The following is a 25,289-nucleotide window of genomic DNA, read 5'->3' on the forward strand; positions in this document are numbered from 1 at the left end:
CAATGACTTGTCTGTCTGTGTTTGCTCAATGACTTGTGTGTCTGTCTGTCTGTCTGTTTGCTCAATGACTTGTCTGTCTATCTGTGTTTGCTAATGACTTGTCTGTCTGTGTTTGCTCAATGACGTGTGTGTGTCTGTCTGTCTGTCTGTCTGTCTGTGTTTGCTCAGTGACTTGTCTGTCTGTCTGTGTTTGCTCAATGACGTGTGTCTGTCTGTCTGTCTGTCTGTGTTTGCTCAGTGACTTGTCTGTCTGTCTGTGTTTGCTCAATGACGTGTGTGTGTCTGTCTGTCTATCTGTGTTTGCTCAGTGACTTGTCTGTCTGTGTTTGCTCAATGACGTGTGTCTGTCTGTCTGTGTGTCCGTCTGTCTGTGTTTGCTCAATGACGTGTGTGTGTCTGTCTGTGTGTCCGTCTGTCTGTGTTTGCTCAATGACGTGTGTGTGTCTGTCTGTCTGTCTGTGTGTCCGTCTGTCTGTGTTTGCTCAATGACCTGTGTGTCTGTGTCCATGACGCGGACGGCACGGGGCGACAGATGCTGCAGGGTTACCACAGCGGTGAGCAGGCGATCAGAGAAGCCCTGACCCAGTACACCTGGATCATCATACCCGTGGTCAACCCTGATGGATACGAGTACACCTGGAACCATGTCAGTCCATCTCTGTCTGTCTGTCTGTCTGCCTTCCTGTCTCTCTGTCTGCCTGTCTGTCTATCTGTCTGTTTGTCTGTCTGCCTTCCTGTCTCTCTGTCTGCCTGTCTGTCTATCTGTCTGTTTACTCTGTCTGTCTGTCTGCCGGTCTGCCTTCCTGTCTGTCTAGTATATCTGTCTGCCTGTTTACCCTTTCTCTCTTAGTCTCTCTGTCTCTGTCAATCAAAACAAAGACAAGAGACGTCGATAATCATACTGCTGACAAAAATATGAAAAATTCTCAGAGCCTGTACTTTCCGAAACCCTTACTTATGTTGTTTTGTGATCTGTAAGCCTACATCAGCGAAACCCATTTCCACAAACCTTTCAAGTTGCAAAAGGTAATTCTTTCTTACAAAACTAATGACATACATATAAAACTGGTGATCATTCAGCTCCATCGTACAGCAGAACAGTTTCTGTTTTGTCTGTCCAAACCTCAGGAAAAGCGTCAGTAAATACATTCTTAATCACTGTAACAGTTTCGGGACATTTCACAAAAATGCCATTCTCAGTGGATCAAGGACTAACCACGCCATTTATACATCATTGACTACCCTAGTCCACAACTGCCTCACTAAAACAAAACATCGAATCATCGATGTTCTTACCTATGTTATGAAGGCATCACTCGCGATCTTCTATAGAAAAACACTTCATGGTTTATCCGATAAACGAATGAATTCGTGTCTTCATTTCTATACGACAGAAATTAAACAAGGTCTGTTCATCTTTCTCTGTCTATCTGCATCTCTCTATCCGTCTGTTTGTCTGTCTTTCTTTCTCAATTAACTGGTGAGCTATATGAACAAATGAATACACACCGGATCACGTCACCGGTATCTCAATAAAACCGAGAACTCAGAACAGTTTCGATCACATGTGTAATAGATATATCAGCGCCTCCCCTGCAAAAGAACTTTATCTTTCTTTTATATCTTTCCTTTCATGTCTTGTTATATTCTCGTATTTCGTTTGTTCATTTATTCGTTAATTCAGCAATAGTGTTATCAGCGGTGTATCATAAAGTAAAATGACTTTGTAAATTCTAAGCATATTTTCATTTATTTTTGGACAAATACATATCGGGTGTCCACAAAAAAAAAAAGTGAACCGCTTTTTAACGAGTATTTTCTCAGTGACAGAGAAACCGAATTCATTAAAAATTTTCACACGGTAACCTTAGGGTATCGTTAACAAGTCTGCAAAACATCTAAACGTTCGGACGCAAATTATGCGAGTATTGTCAAATTCAAAACAGCATGTCAAAAAATCCAGTATCACAGCTGTGCAATGTGACCTTCATTATGTTCATGCCAGATGCCAGGTGTTGGCATCTGTCAATCAGTGTCTGTCTAAAAATAGCCTGTCTGGGTGTCTATTGATTTTTTGATTTTTTTTTAATTGTCGTCTGTATCCAAAATCAGTTCTATTCAAAGTTTCAGTTTGGAAGATCAACCATGCCTTTGAATGAAAGTGATAAGGTTACCATTGAAAACTGTTTCAAGGAGAAAGGCTGTGGTGAAAGACGGATCGTAAAGGAATTTCCAGGCAAGGGTTGGAGTCATGTCACTGTAAATAGATTTATCGCTAAAATACGCACTACAGCGTCAGTAGCACGTAAAATTGGCAGTGGGAGACCCAAGACTGCATGTTAGGAGGAGAACAAGGACCGTGTTGAGGAACTGATTCAGTCCCAGAAGGAGAACCCAGGGACCCACAAATCTCTTAGAGAAGTTGCAAGCGATTTGCAGGTGAGCAAGTCTTCTGTGCAAAGAATGGCAAAAGAACTGGAGCTGAAGCCCTTCAAGAGGATGCGGGTATCAAGGAGGGACCAAAATGTTAGAGGGGAAAAGAAAAACTCGCTGCCGTAACTTGAATGACCGTTACTCGGCCACTGATGTGAAAAGGATCATTTTCACAGACGAGAAAGACTTTACGTTAGAGATAGCTAAAAATTGCCAAAACGATCACGTTTATGGGAAACGGAAACAAGAAATTCAGCCATCTCGGCTTTATCATGAGACTTCTAGATTTTCAAAAAAGACAATGGTTTCAGCTGGAGTATCCTGGAAAGAAAAAACAAACATTCATTTTATTGACATTGATAGAACCAAGGTTAATAGTGAAAGCTACATTCAGTTATCGGATGACAATCTTCTCCCGTGTTGTAGGCGTTTTTATCCTAGAAACAATTACGTGTTTCAGCAAGATGGGGCTCCTTCACACACAAGTAGGGTAACCCAGGCCCATCTGGAGGAGGCTACACCAGAATTCATCAAGAAGGATGAATGGCCTCCACAAAGTCCTAACTGTAACCCAATGGATTATGCCGTATGGGGCTCTCAGAAGGAGAAAGTTTACAGGGGAGTGAGAGACATATTGACCGAGCAGGCGTTAAAGGACAGGATAATTATGTCATGGGAGGAGATATCGGTGGAAGAAATACGTAAAAGCATTTCTGCTTGGAAGAAACGGCTTCGTTTAGTCGTGGAGGAAGTTGGAGGCCACATTGAGCATAAACTGAAATAAGTGAGTTTTCCTCTGATATTGGATTTTTTGACATGCTGTTTTGAATTTGACAATACTCGCATAATCTGTGTCCGAACTTTTAGATAATTCGCAGACTTGTTGATGATACCCTAAGGTTACTGTGTGAACATTTTCAATTAATTCGGGTTCTCTATCACTGAGAAAATACTTGTCAAAAAGCGGTTCACTTTTGGGGGACACCCGATATATCTTGTGTTGATTTTTCAGGATCGTTTGTGGCGCAATAACCGCAGACACTTCAACAGTTGGTGTACCGGAGTGAACCTCAACAGAAACTACGATGTGGAATTTGCCAGTAAGATCTGAACGTTTATCCGAAATGTGTAGCTCTGCAACTTGACCCCAACACCTTTACGTATTTCTTCTGAGAATTTGAATGAGGATCCAAATGCATTTTTTTCTGTCTGGGGTGGTATTCATGAGGCTATCGTACCAGCGGGTAAACGTGCACGAACCAAGAACATGGTAAAAAGAAACTTGTAGCTTTTCCTTTTACCTCAGTAAAACGTTCGAGTTCGAGTCCGAGTTCTGTGTGTGTGTGTGTGTGTGTTATGCCTTTATGTAGTATAGTATTCGCATTCTATGACTTTAAGTAGCATTCTGTAGTGCATGCAATGACATATATAATGTAGTTTTGTGTAGTGTAGACCCTGTTTCAGGGCGGGGACTGGATGAAAAAAAAAGTGCGCCAGTGCTTATCTATTATCCTCGATAATAAGAAATTTGTCTTGTCTTGTCTTGTCTCCATCACACACACACACACACACACACACACACACACACACCAGTTGGTGCGTTAAATCGAGCTTTTAAACTGGATTCCCTGTTGTACCCAGTTTTTTGCTTGTCTCGTGTGTGTCACTGTGATGCCATTTCATTTATGTTTTTCTTTGATTGAATTTGTCTTAAACTTTTTCTTCTTTACTTCGTTCCGTGACCCAGCCACAGGGGTATCCGCGGTGTGTGGCAGCGAGAACTACCCAGGGGAGGCTGCCTTCTCGGAGCCAGAGACCCAGAACGTCCGGGATCTGTTCCTGCAGCTGAAGTCCCGGATCGTCGGCTTCCTGTCCGTGCACGCCTACTCCCAGCTGCTGCTCTACCCCTGGGGATACATCGACTCTGACCACGTCTATGAGGTGCCCGGCAACCTGGACAAACTGGTGAGAGTGGCGCGAGTAGTGTCTGTGTGTGTGTGTGGTGCCCGGCAACCTGGACAAACTGGTGAGAGTGGCGCGAGTATTGTGTGTGTGTGTGTGTGTGTGTGACTGAGGTGCCTGGCAACCTGCACAAACTGGTGAGAGTGGCGCGAGTAGTGTGTGTGTGTCTGTGTGTGTGTGACTGAGGCGCCTGGCAACCTGCACAAACTGGTGAGAGTGGCGCGAATAGTGTGCGTGCGTGTGTGTGTGTGTGTGTGTGTGTGGTGCCTGGCAACCTGCACAAACTGGTGAGAGTGGCGCGAATAGTGTGTGTGTGTGTGTGCGTGTGTGTGTGTGTGGTGCCTGGCAACCTGCACAAACTGGTGAGAGTGGCGCGAATAGTGTGTGTGTGTGTGTGCGTGTGCGTGTGTGTGACTGAGGTGCCTGGCAACCTGCACAAACTGGTGAGAGTGGCGCGAATAGTGTGTGCGTGTGCGTGTGCGTGTGTGTGACTGAGGTGCCTGGCAACCTGCACAAACTGGTGAGAGTGGCGCGAATAGTGTGTGTGTGTGTGTGTGTGGTGCCTGGCAACCTGCACAAACTGGTGAGAGTGGCGCGAATAGGGTTCAATTTCGTTTAATGTCTATCCACATTAAGTGATATTACTTATTGGACATGAAAAAAGAAACAACGGTGGGAGAGAAGGGAGGGGAAGGGAAAGGGATGAAAACAATACTGACTATTCACAACATTAACTCAACAACAATCTGACTAAGAGAAAAAACTTTCCAACTCTAAAACATAATAGGCGTAAAAAAAGAATATATGAAATGAAATAAACAAATAAATAAATAAAACAGAGTGTGTGTGTGTGTGTGTGTGCGCGCAGGTGACCTCGGTTCTTCGTTGTGTTGTTGCTTGTTGTTTGTTTTATTTTGTTTTGGTTAGTAAGTTCGTTAGTCAGTCGGTCGGTCACTGAGTGAGTGAGTTGGTTTGTTGGTTAGTTAGTTAGCTAGTTAGTGAGTGATTGAGTCAGTCGGTCAGTCAGTCAGTTAGTTAGTTTATGACAGGGAGTACATAGGATTCCGCTGAATCTGTCTGTCTGTCTGTCTGCCTGTCTGTCTGTCTGTCTGTCTGGTTGCTTGTCTGTCAGCTCATTAGTGCGGATGTAGAAAATTCCCCATTTTGTTAATTTGCATAAATTATATCTTGAAGTCAAGCAGTGAGCTCAGAGTTTCAGCTAGATGCTGCGCCTGGCAAGTGGTTACTTCCTCCAAGCTCTGTATGAAAGATGTTTTCTAGTTGTTCATATCAGCTCTGTCAGTTCTTTAGTTGAAACCCTTCAGTGAACTCTGTGGCTAACCACATGAAAACGAGCTGACATCATATGATGAATTTTCTTTTTCTTCTTTTCTTTTTTTTCCAGATCAGAGTCGGGCAGAAGATGAAACGTGTCTTGAGGAACTACCGGTTTGGCACAGCACACGGTGTGCTGGGATGTGAGTATTGAATCTGTGTGGGGAGTGGACAGCTGGGATATATCCGACCACTAAAGATCGTTTGTCATTTTCCGTTTTTCAGCATGTATACATGTATCATCATCTTCAATACCCCAAAAGGGGGAAAATGATTAAAAGTTCTCTGAATCTCTTGTTTACCCCCAACACCTCCCTGTATAGATGTATTATCATCTTCCATAACCAAAAAGGGGCAAAAAGGATCCATGTTCTTTGAATCTCGTGTTAACCTCCAACACCTCCAGTAGTGATTCACATGTATATGTATATATATATATATAGAGAGAGAGAGAGAGAGAGAGAGAGATCATCATCATAATCTTCCATACCCGAAAAGGGGCAAAAGGATTAAGTTCTTTGAATCTCTTGTTTACCCCCAACACCTCCATCAAAACGTGTATCATGATCATCATTTTCCATACATCAAAAAGGGGAAAAGGATTTATATTCTTTGAATCTCGCCTCCAGTAGTGATTCAACGTGTATATGTATATATATACACTTATTTATATGTGTGTGTGTGTGTTTAGAGAGAATGAGAGAGAGAGGGAGAGAGAGAGAGATACATATCATCATCATCATCTTCCATACCTAAAAAGGGGCAAAAGGATTCTTATGTTCTTTGAATCTCTTGTTTACCCCTAATATCTCCAGCAGTTATTCAACATATATACAAGTATCATGATCTTTTTTCTTTTTTTTTAACACATGAAAAGGGGCAATGGATTAACGTTCTTTGAATCTCTTATTCACCTCCTATCACCTCTGTGCATACATGTACTACCATCTTCCAATTCCCAAAAGGGGCGAAAGGATTAACGTTCTTTGAATCTCTTGTTTACCTCAATTAGTGATTCAACATGTATACGTGTATCACCATGTTCTCCTGTTCACCCCCATCACCTCCAATCCCCTGAACTCTCACCACCACCACCACCAGACGGGGCCTCGGGAGCCGCGGAGGACTGGGCTCTGAAGGAGAAGCCCGGCATCTACTCCTACTGCTACGAGCTGAGGCCCCGCTCCTTCTACGAGGGTCACTTTCTGCTGCCCCCCAGTCAAATCCGCCCCACGGGCCATGAATTCATGCTCAGCGTTCTGGCACTGGCGAAAGGCATTGCCGACGAGGATCGCTGGGTGTGGTCACGTTAAAGCCGGGAGGGGGGGGGGGGATACTGTGGGCGGGGTGGATGCTGAAGGTGAGTGTCCCCTCACCCACATTCAATGGCACGTGATGCTGAAAGCCGTGTTAGGCTGTGTACGGCAGGCAGCTTTTAACTTTTTCGGTTTCTTGTGTGTGTGTGTGTGTGGGGGGGAGGGTGTGTGTGTGTGTGTGTGTGCGTCTGTTTGTGTGTGTCTGTAGGGGAAATCTTTGTGTGTGTGTGTGTGTGTCTGTCTGAACTCAGTCACCTCTCTCTCTCTCTCTCCCCCTCTCTCTCTTTAAGCAGTTTTGCCTCATGCACATGACAATTTGTCACTGAAATGATTAAAAGCTATAAATAAAAACAAAACCAAAAAAGTCATGGCAGTGTGTGCGTGTGTGTGAACGTGTGTGAGCATATGTGTTTGAGAGAGACAGATGGAAGAGAGTGGAGGGGCCGACACAAAAATGAATGAATGATGCAGACACAGAGAGATTAGTTACTAGACACACACATTATACACATTTCAACAGTTTCCTAATGACTATCACCAGTGGAGACTTCTCATGCATACAGTAAATGCCCAGCCAGTTCTTTATGGTGAAGCTAAAAATGGAAATGGGTTCCCAGCAAAATGTAAAATACCCAGTCCCCAACTTTACGGCAACAATATTATGCGAAGAGTGAGTGGGCGTTGTAGTTTACTGTATATACAAACACAGCTTACAGAACACACACACACACACACACACACACACACACACATATATATATATATAGAAAGAGACAGAGAAGGTAAAACCTAGCTGAGCACAAAGGGTGTTTGAGTGATGAAGTTACAGCTGACATTCACATTTTTAAAAAATAATAACTCTACACTTGATTGTCACAAAATTTATTTCAAAAAAACTTTTCTTCAAATTTTCACCCCACCCCAAAGGGCTTCACCGGCACAAATTAAAAGATAAAATTGTAGAGCACTCTGCTGTTAGCAGACAAGACCACAATCAGCATTACATATACATGTATATGTGTGTAACAGCTATGGCTTGTTGTGCACGCCAACCTCCCTTTTGGAAAATATTATACCAAAATAAGTGTCACTGGGGCAATGTACAGATCACATGCAGTGAAGTCAACTCACTGAAGAATTGTTCAATTTTCACACATGACAAAGAGTGGCACTTCCAACCAAAGCATGGTATGTTCAATCCTTAAAACTCCATCACACTACAAACACAATTCATTCTTGATCACCTCATCACAAAGTCCACCATCCTGGTAGTGAATACATTAAGGTATGTAAAGACCAGGGACCTGCAAAGTGCAGTATTATGCACAAACAGGTAACACTGAGGTCAGTACAACACAGCCAGCCTCCATGCTGAAGAAGCATGGCAGCGTAATCTGATTGTACAGTACCATGCTGGCTTGGTACCAGACTTGGAGGGAAAACACTGGGTAATTTCAGTACTCTGGCCCGCGCAGAGGCAAAGTGCAGGCTGAATTAAATGGTCAGATTTTTGCACAATGCCAGCAGCCTTGACACATGTATGTTATCCAGTTTACATACTAAAGGTCAGGTTAGGAGAGGAGGAAAGTTCTGCATTATTTCCAACAGCACACACACCTTAACAAACATCTCAACTGCAAAGAAACACATCCACATTTCTTCTCCCCCCCCCCCCCCCCCCACCACCTGCTCACACCCTCTCCAACCAGTACCATCACTTCCCCACTCACACAATCACTCCTCCATCTCCCAAAGAACTTCTCCAGCATTTACCTTCCCCCACTTACATCCCTGGTAATTCACACAAAATAAGCGTAATAAAAAATAACACCCTTTTTTTCCCCTTTGCATGTACATGTACATTATCATCACATTAACAATATCACAAATGATAAATATATTATCATTTAAAAAAAAAAAAAACAATCAGTATACATCTAAATGAAGTTTGTTAAAACTGTTTTAAAAATAACTTTCAAACAGATAAAGTAAAACAGCAAATAGTACTGGGGGTTGAGGGGAGGCTGCTGTTGACAAATATATGTAAAAAAAATAATAAAACAACTTTGGGACTATAACAGAAATACCATCAGTTTGGTGTTCAGTAAGCAAATGTTCAAGACAGACAGACAGAAAGAGAGAATTAAAGGGCCATTTTAGTCATCCAACCACAAAGATACCAATTTAACAGCATTCAGTAGAGGGAAGGAACTATTACAGATTACACTGGTATCATGCTAACAATGGTCTCCCTTCCAGGTTTTTCCTTTCTCCCCACTCCATGTCTGTGGTCTCAGAATGCAACAACTTCCAGTGTTGGGAACGTACCCCTACCCATTACTTTTGGTTATTTTTACTGCTTGTCTCCCTTGAAATTGTTTACCCAACCCCCTTTTTTCTGTCTTTCCCAACATATATTTTCTATCAGTCCATAACCAGACAGACAGACTGAAAGCATTTTGAAATATTCAAACTCAAAAGCATAGCAAACTTACCACAGTAACAGACCAGCTCTGTACAATTGTTAACAAGTCTAAAAAATGGCTGGATAATATAAATTCTCATCTATCAAAAAACCGAACAAAGGGGGAGGATGGAGGGCCAAGGAAGAGGTAATGATACTCTCGGCATCATTCAAAACACACACACATTGGCAAGAGAAAGCTAAGGAAAAGAATGACTCAAACAAAGCAACTTAGTTTTTTTCCTTGGGCATCAAACAAATTAATACATTCAGATAAACAAATTAATAAATTCAGATAATTCAATGAATGGATCATGACAGGAAGCAGTCAGGGTATACATACATGTATGAATGAATGTACATGTATGTTTTCATGTGTGTTTTGGCACAAAAGAATATTGCGTTGTGACAAACATTTTAAGAATAATAATATTCTCTGAGCAATATTCAACTTGTATTCTGTGTTTACAATGTGCCACAGATCCTCGAGAAGAAAATGTAATCCAACAAACACACAGACAAAGCTCTCTCTCTCTCTCTCTCTCTCTCTCTCTCTCTGTCGCACACATTAACGTTTACAAACTTATGGTCAACGTCATTATGATATCACTGTTTTCAAATTCTTACTTACACATTTTTTATCTCCTCACCATAACTTACAGCTGAGCATTATATGCAAACAAACTGAAAACAATCGTACCTCACAGACAACTTCATATGGTGAAGGCCAAGCAGTGAGTTTGACAGCAGTTTTCATTATAATGAATCAGGAAAGGACATCAAGTTCTAAACAAAAGAAATACTGTAAAAAAAAAAAATGTTTTCTTAAAATCAACAACCAGAAATAAACTTTCTGTGATGATTTTCTGAAAGACATTGTAAGGTAGTGGTATGGATTATTTCCATGGTTGCAAATGTACCCACTTTGTGGGTTCAGCACACAGATGACTCAGTCACCAAAGACCAATCCGGTTGGGGATTCACTGTGAAACAAAATGGAAAAACAATTAGGGAAGAGAATGTTGCCTACAAAGTCACAACCTCCAGCCTAACGATGGAAGCTGAAGCTGTGACACATGCCCTCCAGTGGCTATCGTCCATCCATATGCCCGGAAACCAACATGCCATGACTCTAACTGACTCAATGAACCTCATACAGAAAATTGAAAACGGAATGGGAAGCCCAGAGTGGCATAAGGCAATGCACAAATTTCAGATTAAAAAACTCATATGGTCATACTGCCTGGGACATGCAGGTGTTAAGGGAAATGAGCAAGCTGACAGACTTGCTGGTAACTCAACACCAACAAGCGGCCTACATCTAGGAAAATCGGAAATCCTCAGAAAAGTCAAAGAATATTAAAAAGAACAGGTACAAGGCCATCACACCATCGATCACCTCAAAGAAATAAAAGCAGAGAGAGGGAGCGGAAAGGTAGAGCACGATGCTTTGCAAATCAAACAAATATCGGCATCATTTCCAAACCAACATAGCGCAAATTTCTTCAGAACGGAACAGAGTCTCTGTGGGCCTTTCCAAATACAACAGACTGAGCAACACACTAGACGCCACGTTCTTGGCATCAGAGATCTTTTCTCATCCCTCTTGCGGCCAAGCAGTGGCAGCCTCTATGTGTGTGTTTGTGTGTATGTGTGGGTCTGTGTGTTTGAGTGCATTTGTGCATGCGCAAGGGTGTAAGTGTACACAAGTGTCAGGAGAGTTCCAAGCACATGCGTATATGTGTGTGTGTGTGTGTGTGTGAGGGGGAGGTGGGCGTGCGGGGGCCAGGGGGGGTAGAGGATGAGGTATGTGAGTGTATGCATGCCTACACTGTGGGAGCAATAGGATATTGGAACGTGTGGGTGTGTATATATATATCTTTGTATATATGTGTGGGGGGGGTTGGGGGGGGGGGATATGGGCGTATGTGTGTGTGTGCTTGTACAAGTAAGTGTTCCTTGAGCTACTAAAACTGAAACTGAAACTGACTGCTCTCAGGAATTCAGGAGAGCGCAGTCTGCTTTCCAAGTGCTCTGCCCAGCAAGGATCTTGCAGCTGGATTTTTACCACCTTTCAATGAAGGTTCCAATCCAGCTCTGTCGTCAAAATGTTTCAGAGGAAGCAGATCCAGTGTCTCCCCTTTCCACTCCTCCCCTCCCCATTACAACTGTTCATGTCAAGCAGTCAAGAGAACATTTAAGGGAGACCACCACAGCACCATGCAACTGCTTGTGATCGGTGACTCAGAGCTGTGTCTGTCCCTGGTCTGCCTGCTGACGTTTCATGCCCCCCAGCCCCCACACCCCTCTGCAACCACAAGTGTGCTCTTTGGGCTCCAGCACCCCATGCATGTCCACTGACGACTTCCACCGATGATGGTACAACATACACTGAGAAGACAACGATGATGATGTCAAGAGAACTGTTGTGCAGCATCTGTTGATAAGGGCAGTAATTCACCATTGCCACCACTACTTCAAACAATTGTGATGTAGGATGCTGACAGGGGCAGTAATTCATGACCAGCTGGCCAGGCATTTGGCCCATGAAGGTGAAGTTCAATTACCAGAGTGGTGGGGCATGTGAGAGGGTGGCACAGGTCACTTCAGCTGTTAGCTTACTGTATCCAATTCATGGGTTGGACAATTTTTATCCACGTCTTCATGTGAATCTATAGTGTCCACACTCTCAGAACGCTTATGTGTAACTTAGTGTGTGAACATGTATGTATGAACGATGTCTTGATCAGAACACACCCCCAGAACCATTTTGATGCATCTTTAACCAAGCCATTTGTTCCTTGTCACATAATGCCTCTTTGGTGATCAAACCATTTGTTACATGACAAGTAAATAGTAATGCATATTTGGTGATCAAACCATTTGTTACATGTCATGTTATGTGGCTTTAGTGATCAAACAATTCGTTACTTGTCATGTTATGTGTCTTTAGTGATCAAACCATTTGTTACATGACATGTAATGCATATTTGATGATCAAACCATTGGCTACTTGTCACATAATTTCTTTGGTGTTCAAACCATTTGTTACTTGTCATGTAATGCACCTTTGGTGATCAAAGCAGTTGTCACTTGTCACATACAGTAACAATCCAACAATCCATTTCAAGCCTGGTCTTGTGTCTTCTCACATTTTGGTTTCTAGTTATCTCATCTCAGGTAATCATTCAGCACCTTCACTGGATCGGGGTTGCGGCTTTCACACAAGGCTTTCACCAGATCGCGGACCTTGACCGCCGCATTTCTGCGTTGCCACTTCAACAACACCTGGTACACCTGCTCACGATAGTCGTTGTGACATCTTTCCGTATCTAAAGTGACGTCCAGTTTCCTGGCTGTACAGACAAAGGGACAAGAATTTCATCAGTGTACAAACGCGAGTTGTTTCCCTGTACAAGATTTCTTCCACAATCATGTTGCTCTCTTTTTTCTGCAGATAGCCAGACAGAGGAGCACACTGAAGGATGAACAGAGACTTAAACTGAGACACACAGAAACACACAGACTAAGGAGAGACAAGACACTCTCCACCATAATCAAATTCTGACTCAAAGAGTTGGCACAGCAGTTGCCTCCTCTGCTGTTCTGTCTTCTGATGTTCATTGTTGGACACGACTGACTATTGTACATGTAAAGAGAGTGTGAAAAGGCCCAGTGTGTGCTCCTCCATGCACACATGTACAGGCATGCGTTGTGTGAGATGTGCACGCAAGTGAAAGGGATTTGCATGTGTTTTCTTCAGTTTAACGTCTATTCACTATAAGTGTTTTTAGACGGAAAGGAGTAAAGTAGTGTATAAAGGAAAGGGAATGCATGTGAATATTAGCGTAAAAAAAAGAAAAAGAAAAAAAAAAGTTCATGTTATGTATCAGAGGAAAAGTATATTATAAGAAAAAGTCTAAAGAGGTTGTGGTGTGTATTGAATGAGTTGTCATGGGAAGGAGAATATGTATATGCATATCAACAAGTATTAACCTACAACAATGTAAATATAAATAACAGTATTAAATATTTGTGTGTGTGTGTGTGTGTGTGTGTGCGCGCGTGCAAGTGCACATGCATGCCTACCTTTATGTGCATTTAAGTGTGTGCATATGCATAAGAATGTGTGTGTGTGCATACATGTGAGTTCATTCAGTCATCATATTCCTTTGCCTTATAACATATTCTTTTCTTAAGAAGAGCATAGAGCTCTAAATCATACTGAAGGAATATGCTGAAGAAACATTGCAGCATTATTGCGGCCATTATCAAATGTCCACAATATGATATCTTTCCATAATTCCTCACCTAACCAAGTTATGTTGCCACCTTTTTCAAAAGCCATTGCTACACAGTTCAGCAATTTCTCTTCCACAGTTCGTTCCAGATCTGAAATTGGAAAAAAATCAAAGCAAACCAAAGAAAAAAGGAAAAAAAGATTAAAAACATATGTGTGTGTGTACCTGTACTTGTGTGTGTGTGCATGCATGTGTGTATGTGTGTGTGAGTGCACATGTCTCTGTGAGAGCGTGTGTGTGCATCTGCATGTGTGTGTGTGTGTGTGTGTGTGTGTGTGTGTGTAATTTTATGTGCATGCGTGCAAGTGCATGTGCATGTGTGCAAGTATGTGTAGTATTAGACAAGTAACAGTCTTCCTTTAACTCTCTCCACACAGACGACAAAAAAATGGTGATAAATGCAGCATTTTTCCACTGATAACATCATTGAAATGTTCAAAACAGAAGGTCCTAAGTTTGAAGAGGTGGATAATGATAAAGAAGACCACATTTCTACAAAAGACAGCAGCTATGGGCTAGGCCATTCAGACACCCACGCAACGTCGGATCAGATAGGATGGACGCATGCAACTGTACAGCAGACACAATTAAACTGACTGTCTCAGTGTCTGTTGACAACACACAAGGAGACCCTGCATTGCTGCTGAGCCCCATCACTTTAGTGAATCTCTGTGATGTCTGTTGGGAAAATAAATCAATAAATAAATGAACAAATGGATGAATTATTCTAAATTTAAAATATAATAGTAAATACAAAAATAATTTTTAAAGTCACACACACACACACATACAGAGAGAGACAAGGAGAGAGAGAGAGAAAGAGAGACAGAGATGAATAGATAGATAAACAGACAGACAGATGCATACAAAGACAAAGAAAGAGAGCTCTAGGTATACAAGGGAAACTGAAATAAAATTTTGAAATGAATGAACGACTAAAAAGCTGTGCTTGTTCTATTCTTATTTATCACCAGAAGTAGTAGTAGTGGTATGATCATTAATAGTTGCATTTATTGTCCTTCATCTAAATATCATCATATTCATCATCTTCATCATCATCATTACTACTATCATTATTAGTAGTAGTAGTATGATCAATATCATCATTATTGTCATACAAATCTATCGTTACAATTACTAACATATTTTTTATCTGCATCTGAACATGTTCTGTGTCTTCTCATATTTCCAACAGAACTCATACGGACTGAGATGTACAGCACAGTAATCACAAACGATGTTCCAAAAAGAATGCAAGTCTCTGCACATGACAATGAGAGATGCTATCAATTTCTGCAACAGGAAAAACGATACAATCAGTCTGGCTAGGTGTCAATATTTGCATTCTTGAGGGACCAAGATATATATCCTTGAAATTCTTCTCTTTTTTTTTTCATACTGTAAAAGACTTTAATTTAATGTGGCCACAAAATGTGCAACTGATAAAAAAAAAAGATAAATATTTCAATCAATAATATATATTATATATAGAGAGAGAAAGGGGAAGGTGTGTGTGTGTGTGTGTGTGTGTGTGTGTGTGTGTGTGTGTGTGTGTGTTCTGTGTGTGTATGTGCATGTGTATGTGTTCATAATCACATTTTCTATGCATGTGCTGATGAAAAATCAAATAAAAAGCTGGATGTGTCAGTGCTAATGATGCAACAGGCATTTTTTTTCCTTTTCCTATCTTGTGATAATCATTCCATTACAGATGCTGTCAGCATTCCATTAACTGCTCTCCTCTTCAAGACAGTCTGCTGTCGTAAAAAAAAACAAAAAACAATCCTGGTCGAACTTCCTACATATTCTTGTCACAACACTGCATGCAAAATATCTGACTTAATTAGCAAATAAAACAACACTACAGAATTCTAGCCATCTGAAAATAACTTATTCAAAGCAAATCACAGAACAGGATTAAATTTTGTCCTGGAGACTGAAGCAATTCTTCCTCTGTATTTGTAATCCCCAATATTATTCTTTAAACTTCTGTGAGTTTTTAAAACAAATTGGTTCCACACAATTAAAACCTGAACAGCAAGTCTTTGTGTGCAGTTTTACGGCTTCAGACAAGCAAAACTGTAGTCTCTCTCTCTCTCTCCTCTCTCTCTCTCCAGGGGCTCAAGCTGGTACTCCTAAAAAAAAGACCTTCCTATTGGACTCCAACAATAAACAAGCGAATATTCTCCCTCTTATCCATAAATTAGAGTACAACAAAGGAAGAACAATGCACAAGATTATGACAGGAAATGCACCAACACCGATAAACAAATTCTCTGTAAATTCATCAAGGAATCCCCCAAAAGTCCACATCCCAATCCCCAAAATTGATTTGTTCAAATCCAGTTTGGTATACGCAGGCGCCACTCTATGGAACTCACTCCCAGAAACAATTAAACAACACCACTGCCCCACTACCTTCAAAAAACATTACCTTTCCCACCTTATGACAGTGTAAGGTATTGTCCATTTTGTTGATACCGACTGACTCTTGGTGTGTACGATTGCCCAGGACCGCCCCATTCCTCCACCTCATCATATTATATTGCATCCCTGTTTTGTGTGTGTGTGAACTGAAGTATTATTTTATAATATTTCATTTGTTTGTAATGCATGTTACTTTCGTTTGCTTCTTTGGTTTTTCATTTCCTTCTATTGAATGCAGTTATAATAATATTCATGCAGTAGTTGTCAGTTGCTCCACTGTCAATTTGATGTATTAATGTATGTGTACCAATATGCGCATAGTCCGACTCAGGAAAAATTTCCCTTCTCACTCTGCTCGACTTGTCAGCTGCCTTTGACACTACAGACAATTCAATCCTTCTTTCTCGTCTTCATTTTACATTTGGCATCAACAGCACTGTTCTCAACTGGTTCAAATTTTATCTCACTGATCAATTCCAGTCTGTCATTGTCGATAATTTCCAATCTGAACCTGTTAAATCAAACACAGAGTCCCACAGGGATCTGTTTTAGGCCCATTTCTCTTCACACTGTACACTGCTCCTCTCACTGAAATTATCAACCATCACAATGTTAGTCATCATTCCTATGCTGATGAAACTCAACTTCAGAAGAGTGATACCCCTGAAAAGATGTCCTTGCTCTTGCAAGAAACATTTGAATGCTAGACATTCAAAACTGGATGACTCTAAATAAGTTACAACTGAACGCAGACAAAACCGAAGCAATGATCATAGGAACTAAACAAAAACTGTCTTCCATCATAACTGACACCATCAAACTTGGCAGTACATCCATCCCTCTTTCCAGCACAGTCAGGAACCTCGGCGTTGTCCTGGACAACACACTGTCCATGCAAAAATTTATCAATCAGACATGCCAATCCTGCTACTGTCAATTGCGATGCATCAGTTCCATTCGGAAATATCTGTCCACAGACGCAACATCTAGACTTGTTGTTTCTCTCATTCTTTCATGCCATGACTACTGTAACTCCCTATTGTCGGGTTTGCCTGCTTCATCCATTCAGTTCCTTCAGCGCATACAAAACTCTGCTGCCCGACTCGTCCTCAGAAAGAAAAGATCTGAGCACATCACCTCTATTTTGCAGCATCTCCACTGGCTCCCTGTCTCACACAGAATAAAGTGTAAGATCAGCACTCTATGTTATAAATGTATTCACAAATCTGCCCCTTCCTATCTTTATGGCTGCCTTCAACTCTACACTCCATCTCGCTCTCTATAATCGGTTTTGGATCCACTCTGTGTACGCATACCCAAATTCAAACACTCTACTGTTGGACGCCGTTCTTTCTCTATCTCTGGACCTTGTATTTGGAATGAACTTCCTCTTTCGCTTCGTCAGGTCTCCGCACTTAGCTCTTTCAAGTCTGGCCTAAAAACCCACCTCTTCACAAGACAGCCTCCCTCCCCTATGTCTTCCTTGTCTTCAGTTTTAGAGTCATGCATGCGTGTGAATGACTGGTGTGAAAGCGCTTAGATTTGTCTGCACAAGATTCAGCGCTATATAAATACTATCATTATTATCATTATTGCTGTGTATTTGTTTTTTATTAGACTTACTGTTTCATATTCACATTAGTATAGTATTTATGTGTGTGTAAGCGTGTGTGTGTGTGAGAATGGGAGTGTGTGTGTGTGTATGTGTGCGTTCTGTGTGGGTTGTTTTTTTTTTCCAGTCGTTTATTAATACCATGCTTGTGGCTGTGTGTGTGTGTGTGTGTGTGTGTTTGTGTGTGTGTGTATAGTATTGTGTTTGCCCCCCCCCCCCCCCCACCCCACCTCTCTCTTTCACACACACACACACACACATGTGCGTGCGTACACACACACACAAACATTAAACAAACAAGCATGCACACAGACACACACACACTTGAACAGACATACATATACACCAACAGTGAATTTACAAAAAACATAGTATCTGATGCACCAAACTGCACAAATAACGTTATAAAAATATGGGTGTGTATGTGTGTGCACATGAATGCATGTGTGTATGTGCATGTGTGCATGAACACACACATGTGCAAAGAGTGTTGTGCATGGGCCTGAATACCTTCTGGTTTAAAAAGATAAGATAAATCTTCTGGAGGAGGAAAATCCCCCAGTGCTTCATCCCTGACGTTGGGATTCCAAGGTGGGGGATAATGTCTGCGGCGGAATGGTCCGTAGCTGTTGACAAAGACTGGGTTTTGGACGACAAGGCTGTTTGCCCTCACATCTGTAAACTGTGCATTGTCCGTGTTCACATTAAGGTTGTAGCTGGTCTGGCGCTGACCTGAAAGAGAGGAACAAATAATGTTGAGAGAGACGTTTAGAACATGATGGTTAAGGATCCATGCATACGGTCACAGGCATGTAATAATGTGTGCATGTATGTGCATTAACTTCTTCAGTGGCAAGTGTTATTTTGACTTGTGCTTCCCTATTTGCCAGGTGTTTTGGTGTTGTGGAGGGTAATAATCAACAAGAAATTCTCGCACATCAACTACTGCAACAGAGTATACATAACCCATACTTTTCTAAAAGGAAAATGAGCAGAGTATCAAATTCTGATACTAGTGATAGTTAGAAGTTCATTTATTTTAACACAATGATATGTATATGTTCTTCAATTGCAACTCCTGTTAGTGTCATACCCACTCACTTCATGTTCACTTTCAGACAGTATCAAAGAGGTTAACAGTGACACAGATGGCCCACAGTGTAGGTGGGAGGGGGGTGGGCACACTTCATAAGCTTGTTTGCAGACAATAGCTGTTTGATCAATATGAGCATGCTTTTCTAAAACCATGCTGTACATGTAATTCACAACTCGCACAAAACTGTTCAAACCCTTCATCATTCTCCCCCCCCCCCCCCCCACCCCCCCTGCCCTGAATGAGTGGATGGTTTGTATTTCAGGTCACTCAAGCTCAGCCACAGAGTTATACTTGACCTCCTGCTCCACTTTCTCTCCTCTGCTTACTCCATCTAGCTCTTCAATTACCCCCACCCTCCCTCTTCTCTACAAATCATCAATCTAACTTTCAGTCAGGTAAAATGAGCCATCAGATCAGAAGAGATAATGCCACATCAATCCACTGATATCAGTGGGGAGGAATTATGTCTAATGTCCCCTCACACATACTGGTGTCTTGTGAAGCCTCTGCAACATCTTGGATTGCAAAATCCCAATTTTTTTGGTGTAACACACTGCCGTTTCAAGCCACTAAGGTAAAGTTGTGGTTCACCATCCACCATTTTGAAAGCACTGTGATGGGGGTATTGACAATAACATCCAGAAACCATCATACAGAGCATAACTGGCTGTTGATCCTCACAGATACTTAAAGAAGAGAGAGAGGAACAGAGTGGAAATATATCAATGAAACCATTGAAACAGGCTTCAAAGAGAAGAACCCGAAGCCATTCTGGACATACGTCAAAGCCAGATGCCAAGACAACACAGGTGTAGCAACCTGAAACAAGAGAGGCATGGCCTTCAAGACTCACTTGTGATAAATTAAGTCCCCTAGCATTAATTACAGAGTAATTTCCCTTCTTTACTATCTGCACCAAAACGTTTGCAAAATAAATAAAAATTCCATGCTTAGCAAAAGAAGTTCCTGTTTGAACAAAAAATGACAATAATGACTCCTCTTGTTGTTGTGTCAGAATAAGAGGTCAAAGTGCCAAGTTTAGAGAATACAAAAAATATAAATATAACAGTAAATGCAGTTTGCATATAATTAGGCTTCATTTTTTATTTTTTTGTGCCCATCCCAGAGATGCAATATTGTGTTAAACAAGATGATTGGAAAGAACTGAATTTTTCCTATTTTTAAGCCAAATTTGGTGTCAACTGACAAAGTATTTGCAGAGAAAATGTCAATGTTAAAGTTTACCACGGACACACAGACACACAGACACACGAACATACACACACACACACACACACAGACAACCGAACACCGGGTTAAAACATAGACTCACAAGTGAGTCAAAAAGGAAACACCCTGTATAGCCACAGCTACTCCAAGGCAAACATCCCTCTTGATCAGCTCAAGTCTGTATTCACCCAAGATGATGGGAAACCATCTCCCCCAAAGGAGGTTTCAGTTTCAGTTTCAGTAGCTCAAGGAGGCGTCACTGCGTTCGGACAAATCCATATACGCAACACCACATCTGCCAAGCAGATGCCTGACCAGCAGCGTAACCCAACGCGCTTGAGGCCCAAAGGAGGGCCTAGTTCAACCCAGCACTGAAGATCTCGACATTACAACAGAAGGAACTGAACTCCTAAAGAACATAGACCCCTCCAAGGCCTGTGGCCCAGATGGAATCCCATCCAGAGTCCTGAAAACTTGTGTGCACACCACTGCCGCGTCACTCACTATTATATTCAAACAGTCAATAACCACTGGAGTCCTCCCCATACACTGACTGTCAGCAAACATTTCAAGTGTGTTCAAGAAAGGCGACAGGAATAGAGAAGAAAACTACCACCCAGTGTCCTTGACTTCGGTAGTGTGCAGACTGCTAGAACACTTTATCTGCTGCCACCTCCATAGACACTTCAAAAAATACAACATACTGACAGACTGAAACCACGGGTTTAGGACAGGCTACTCGTGTGGAACCCTGTTGCTCACCACCATGCATGATCTCTTCAAATCGCATGATGAAAACATCCAGACAGATGTGGTAATCCTGGATTTCAGTAATGCGTTCGACACTGTAACACACGACAGACTGCTACACAAGCTGAATCACTACAGGATCAGAGGACCCATCCATACATGGATCAAGAACTTCCTGACATGGCATAAAATGAGAGTGATCCTGGAGGGAGAGCAATCTGAGGGAAAAGAGGTGATATCAGGTGTTCCCCAAGGTACAGTACTGGGTCCTTTACTCTTCCTGTACGATATAAACAACCTGTCACAATCCACAAAATCAACAGTACGCCTTTTTGCTGATGAATGCCTCCTGTACCAAGAAATCCACTCCTTCCAAGACAATATCACCCTACAGAAAGACCTGGATAGTCTGGAAGTATGGGCAAAAGACTGGGGAATGCGATTCAATGCACAGAAATGCTACATTCTATCCAGCAAAGGAAAATCTCCATACTTTTACAGACTAAATGGAGTCATACTACAAGTTCAACAAAACCCATATCTGGGAGTACAGATCTCAAACGACTTGAAATGGACTGGCCACATTACAAACATCTGCAGAAGAGCCAGCTGCTCGCTCAGCTTTCTCAGACGTAACCTGAGGCAATTCCACCCAGAAATCCGTGGAATGGCATATATTTCACTTGTCTGTTCAACACTGGAATACACAGCAGCAGACTGGGACCCCCACCTCAAAAAGGACATCGAAAGGCTTGAGAGAGTCCAACACCAGGCCGCCAGATTCATCACCAGGGACTACAGATCAAGGGATCCAGGCTGCCAGTGCGTGACGCCGCTCAAATGCTCAGTACAAAATCAAAATTTACCACCTTTAGAGGATCGTCGTAAAACTATATGACTTACTACAATGTTTAGGATTGTTGACAATCAAACACCGGCCCTACCACCAGGACAGTTCTTGACACCTGCAAGCATGACCAGCAGAAGATCCAAGCCTATATCTTATAAAGACCATGATATAGACAATATAGTAGAAAGAAGAACTTTCAACAACAGCAAGGGCGATGTCATTCCATTCTGCAGGACAAACCAGCTAAAGAACTCATTCTTTGTGAAAACAACAGCAGGATGGAATCAGCTGGAGGAAGGAGTTGTGAGTGCAGGGACGACCGCAGCATTCAAGGTGGCCATCAAAAGACCCCTGCCAGCTACTGTTTCCCATCAATAACAGTAGCAGTAGTAGTAGCTTTGCATGCGCTCTCCCAAGTTCCATTGCAACGATGGCCATATTGGCCCCTGCGACGTACAGATCCTGATCCTGATCCTGAGAAGATATATCAAGCTTTCTGACTGGTTCTATTAGGACACATAAAGTTCAACTTCAAAATGCAACCACTAACTGTGAAAAATCCTGAAATGACACTGATGTACACATACATATACATCATGGTACAATTAGTGATGCATTTTTCATTGCGCACATATACGCCATGGGGCACTGAGGAGGTTAATCATCTTCATGATTATGATAATAATGACGAAAATAATTAATGATGATGACTGATGAAGATGCTGGATGAATGATGATCCATGTTGATGATGATGCTGATGATGACTGATGATAAGGTGGAAGAGGAGGCAATATTGATGCGGAGGTGGAGAAGGAGGAGGATACTGCTTCTGTACTAGTTTGTTGTAGCTGCCATTGTTGTTAACGGATCTATCAATATTACTATCACCATCATCATTATTATTATCACCGTTGGTGTTATCATTATATTGTTGTTGCTAGTGCTGCTGCTCATCATTGTGGTGGTGGTGATGCTTTTTATTTTCCCTCAAGGCCTGACTAAGCATGTTTGGTTGCGCTGTTGGTCAGGCACCTGCTTAACGGATGTGGTGCAGTGTATATTTGTCAGACTGCTGTGACACCTCCTTGAGTAACTGAACTGAACTTGGTTGTGGTGGTGCTGGTGGTGGTGGTGCTGCTAATTCTATCAATACTGTAGTTGTGCATATTCAGCAATAACAACAATTCAAAAATACGTATAAAAAAAAAAGGAATAAAAATTACCTGTTCCAGATGAGGAATCATTAGGCTCTCCATCAGATTGATAGTTGTGCCCACCTGTGGCCATCTCTGATCACAGTAATTGTTTCAGCCAGTGAGTTTCTTGCAAGGCTGTGCGAAAAAAACAAACAAACAATAAATAAATAAATAAATAGCAGCAGAATCAGATCTACCACAACTGACATCTGTATTTATGCCAACAGTCGTCTGCTCCACTTCCTTCTCCAGGCAGTTCCAGTTTCTGATTATCATTGGTGTCAAAATATTATGATTATATTTGTTGACATTAGGCTACTGTTAAAGACTGGTAGCTAATGCCTCAACTGCTTTATCAGAGACTGATATAAGCTTAAAGGCCAACATGGCAATGAGAAATGCATTATCAATGGTTTTTTCACTGCGATTGGAATTAATTTAGAGCTTAGTGTTTTGTGAATGACTTTGATTCTCAAAATAAAAGGCAAGACTGCACTGGCTCTTAGCGCTGCTGCTGCTGTCAATGAGTCGTACAATGACGTTTGTTTGTTCTTCTTCTTCCTGTTAGGTGTCCACGGTCATCACATTGACCATTCTGACACCATCTGAAAGAAAAACGAAACTTGGTTGTTGTTGTTTGGTTTTTTTCCCCCTTTATGCTGTTGGCTCGCACACTAGATTTCCAGTACTGACAAATCATTTTCGACAAACTCGGACGATTAAAGCCCGATGACCAATCACCATATTTCACAACAGACGTGACAAAACCGCTATAGTCTGCAGAATCTTCACAATGATGAAGGCGGTAGTCAAGGGAAAGAAGATGACAGTCAAGAATGGTTTCTGATGACCACACGCAGTCGGTCCGGGCACTACCTGTGCAGCCCACTGAGCGCTATGTACAAGGAAGTTTCGAAACTACACTGCTTTTTATACAAGCAGCAGAGTTGTGATAATTCTTCCGTCGTTCATACACAGCAAGTGCGTTCAGTGCGATGGGGAAAAGCAAAAAATCATACGTTCTGTTTGCTTTGTTTTGTTGTTTTTCCATCACACGACCCACGGCTGATGACTGTTGTAACTGATGTATGCTGGATATTTTCATGTTTCGCTGACACAGAAGAAACAAAGAGAGAAACAAATGCAAATAAATAAATAAATAAATAAAAGAGCACAGAAGAAATGATAAACAAATAGCGAAAGACTGTAAAAAAAAAAAAAACCCAACTAAACCAAACTACATCTGGAAGTATGTAGAAGAAAAGATGAAAGTAAATACAGGATTTGGTTCATTAAGAAAAGAAAATTCATGGCGAAATGGCAACAATTAACAGATTATGATAAAGTTGAAACATTAAATGAATTCTTTTCTAGTGTCTTTACCATAGAAAATAACTGAAAATTACCAATAACAGAGAAAGGTTCAAAATCAAATGATAAGTAAGATCTAAGTAAACTTACTGTGACTCCAGAAATAGTTTTAAATAAGTTAAAAGCACCTGCAAGTACCAGCAAAGGTGTTAAAAGAATTACACAATGAGATTAGTATGCCACTGAGTGATTAAACATTGAAACTGCACAGTCTTAACAAGTCAAAAATCTGCTCAACAGTGATCCCAAAATGCAACAGTTTTCAAGAGTTTGCATGATGAGCAGGATTTTATTTTCATTGATAATTAATAATAAAAGGAAATTAGAGTAGGCATGCAAAGCAAACCACTAAGAAAATATGTGACAAAAAGGGGCATTTAAGTATTTGAACGCTTGATGATTCAACAAGAAAAAATCCTTCAGCATTGAGCTGTACTGAAATGAAGAAAAGAATTATCAAAATACACATCAAAGTGTATATGTATCAATGAGATCACCACAAACTCTACCCTCAATGACGACCAAATAAATTCAAGAAGTAAATCTATTATTATAGGTCACATGACAATTTAGACTGACATTCCAAAACTGGGAGCTTAGTTACGTAGCTCTTTCCTTTCTTTCTTTTTTTATTTTAATTTTATTTTTTATGATTATCGCATATAATCCTCGAATGCAACAGACTGGCACTTCAGTTTGAGCTATGGACACTCTAGCTATGCATACAGATTATATTTATGCATGATGCCATATATATATATATATATACTTCAAGTATATATACTTCAAGTGTGGTACATCACACATGTTAATGAGCTTTGTAACAAAAGTGTCACAACCCAGGTATAGTTCACATACAAGTGTTCTACTTTGTTTGTTTGTTGTATGTGTGTAATGTATTATGTATACATATGTATGTATGACTATAAATATACAATTTTGAAT

At 41.2% G+C, this 25,289-nt stretch overlaps 2 protein-coding genes across 2 annotated transcripts in view; one reads left to right on the forward strand and one right to left on the reverse strand.

Moving 5' to 3' along the window:
• Positions 1-7,043, forward strand: part of LOC143287149 (zinc carboxypeptidase-like) — a 140,209-nt gene extending 133,166 nt beyond the window's left edge. Inside the window, exons 8-12 of the mRNA XM_076595094.1 lie at positions 533-646; positions 3,446-3,533; positions 4,181-4,398; positions 5,801-5,873; positions 6,832-7,043. Coding sequence (XP_076451209.1) covers positions 533-646; positions 3,446-3,533; positions 4,181-4,398; positions 5,801-5,873; positions 6,832-7,043 — 705 coding nt within the window. The remainder of the gene's footprint in view (positions 1-532; positions 647-3,445; positions 3,534-4,180; positions 4,399-5,800; positions 5,874-6,831) is intronic.
• Positions 7,044-7,912: 869 nt separating this feature from the next.
• Positions 7,913-23,878, reverse strand: LOC143287567 (uncharacterized). The gene is made up of 5 exons (XM_076595660.1): positions 23,715-23,878; positions 23,001-23,108; positions 18,361-18,582; positions 13,822-13,902; positions 7,913-12,866 (listed from the first exon to the last, which is right to left on the reverse strand). The coding sequence occupies exons 2-5, from the start codon at positions 23,062-23,064 to the stop codon at positions 12,682-12,684; spliced, it is 552 nt and encodes a 183-aa protein (XP_076451775.1). The 5' UTR covers positions 23,065-23,108; positions 23,715-23,878; the 3' UTR covers positions 7,913-12,681.
• Positions 23,879-25,289: the final 1,411 nt, after the last annotated feature.

This window comes from Babylonia areolata, chromosome 11 (genome assembly GCF_041734735.1).
Source record: "Babylonia areolata isolate BAREFJ2019XMU chromosome 11, ASM4173473v1, whole genome shotgun sequence".
Classification (NCBI taxonomy): Eukaryota; Metazoa; Mollusca; class Gastropoda; order Neogastropoda; family Buccinidae; genus Babylonia; species Babylonia areolata.

What these genes read in the sequence shown, in the direction of transcription:
- LOC143287567 (XM_076595660.1), bottom strand. Translation starts at nt 23,064, where the DNA reads ATGGCCACAGGTGGGCACAACTATCAATCTGATGGAGAGCCTAATGAT. An exon ending in TTATCTTTTTAAACCAGAAG is followed by an intron (nt 13,903 to 18,360) that starts GTATTCAGGCCC and finishes TTCCAATTTCAG; the next exon opens with ATCTGGAACGAACTGTGGAA. An exon ending in TGGCAACATAACTTGGTTAG is followed by an intron (nt 12,867 to 13,821) that starts GTGAGGAATTAT and finishes TTGTCTGTACAG; the next exon opens with CCAGGAAACTGGACGTCACT.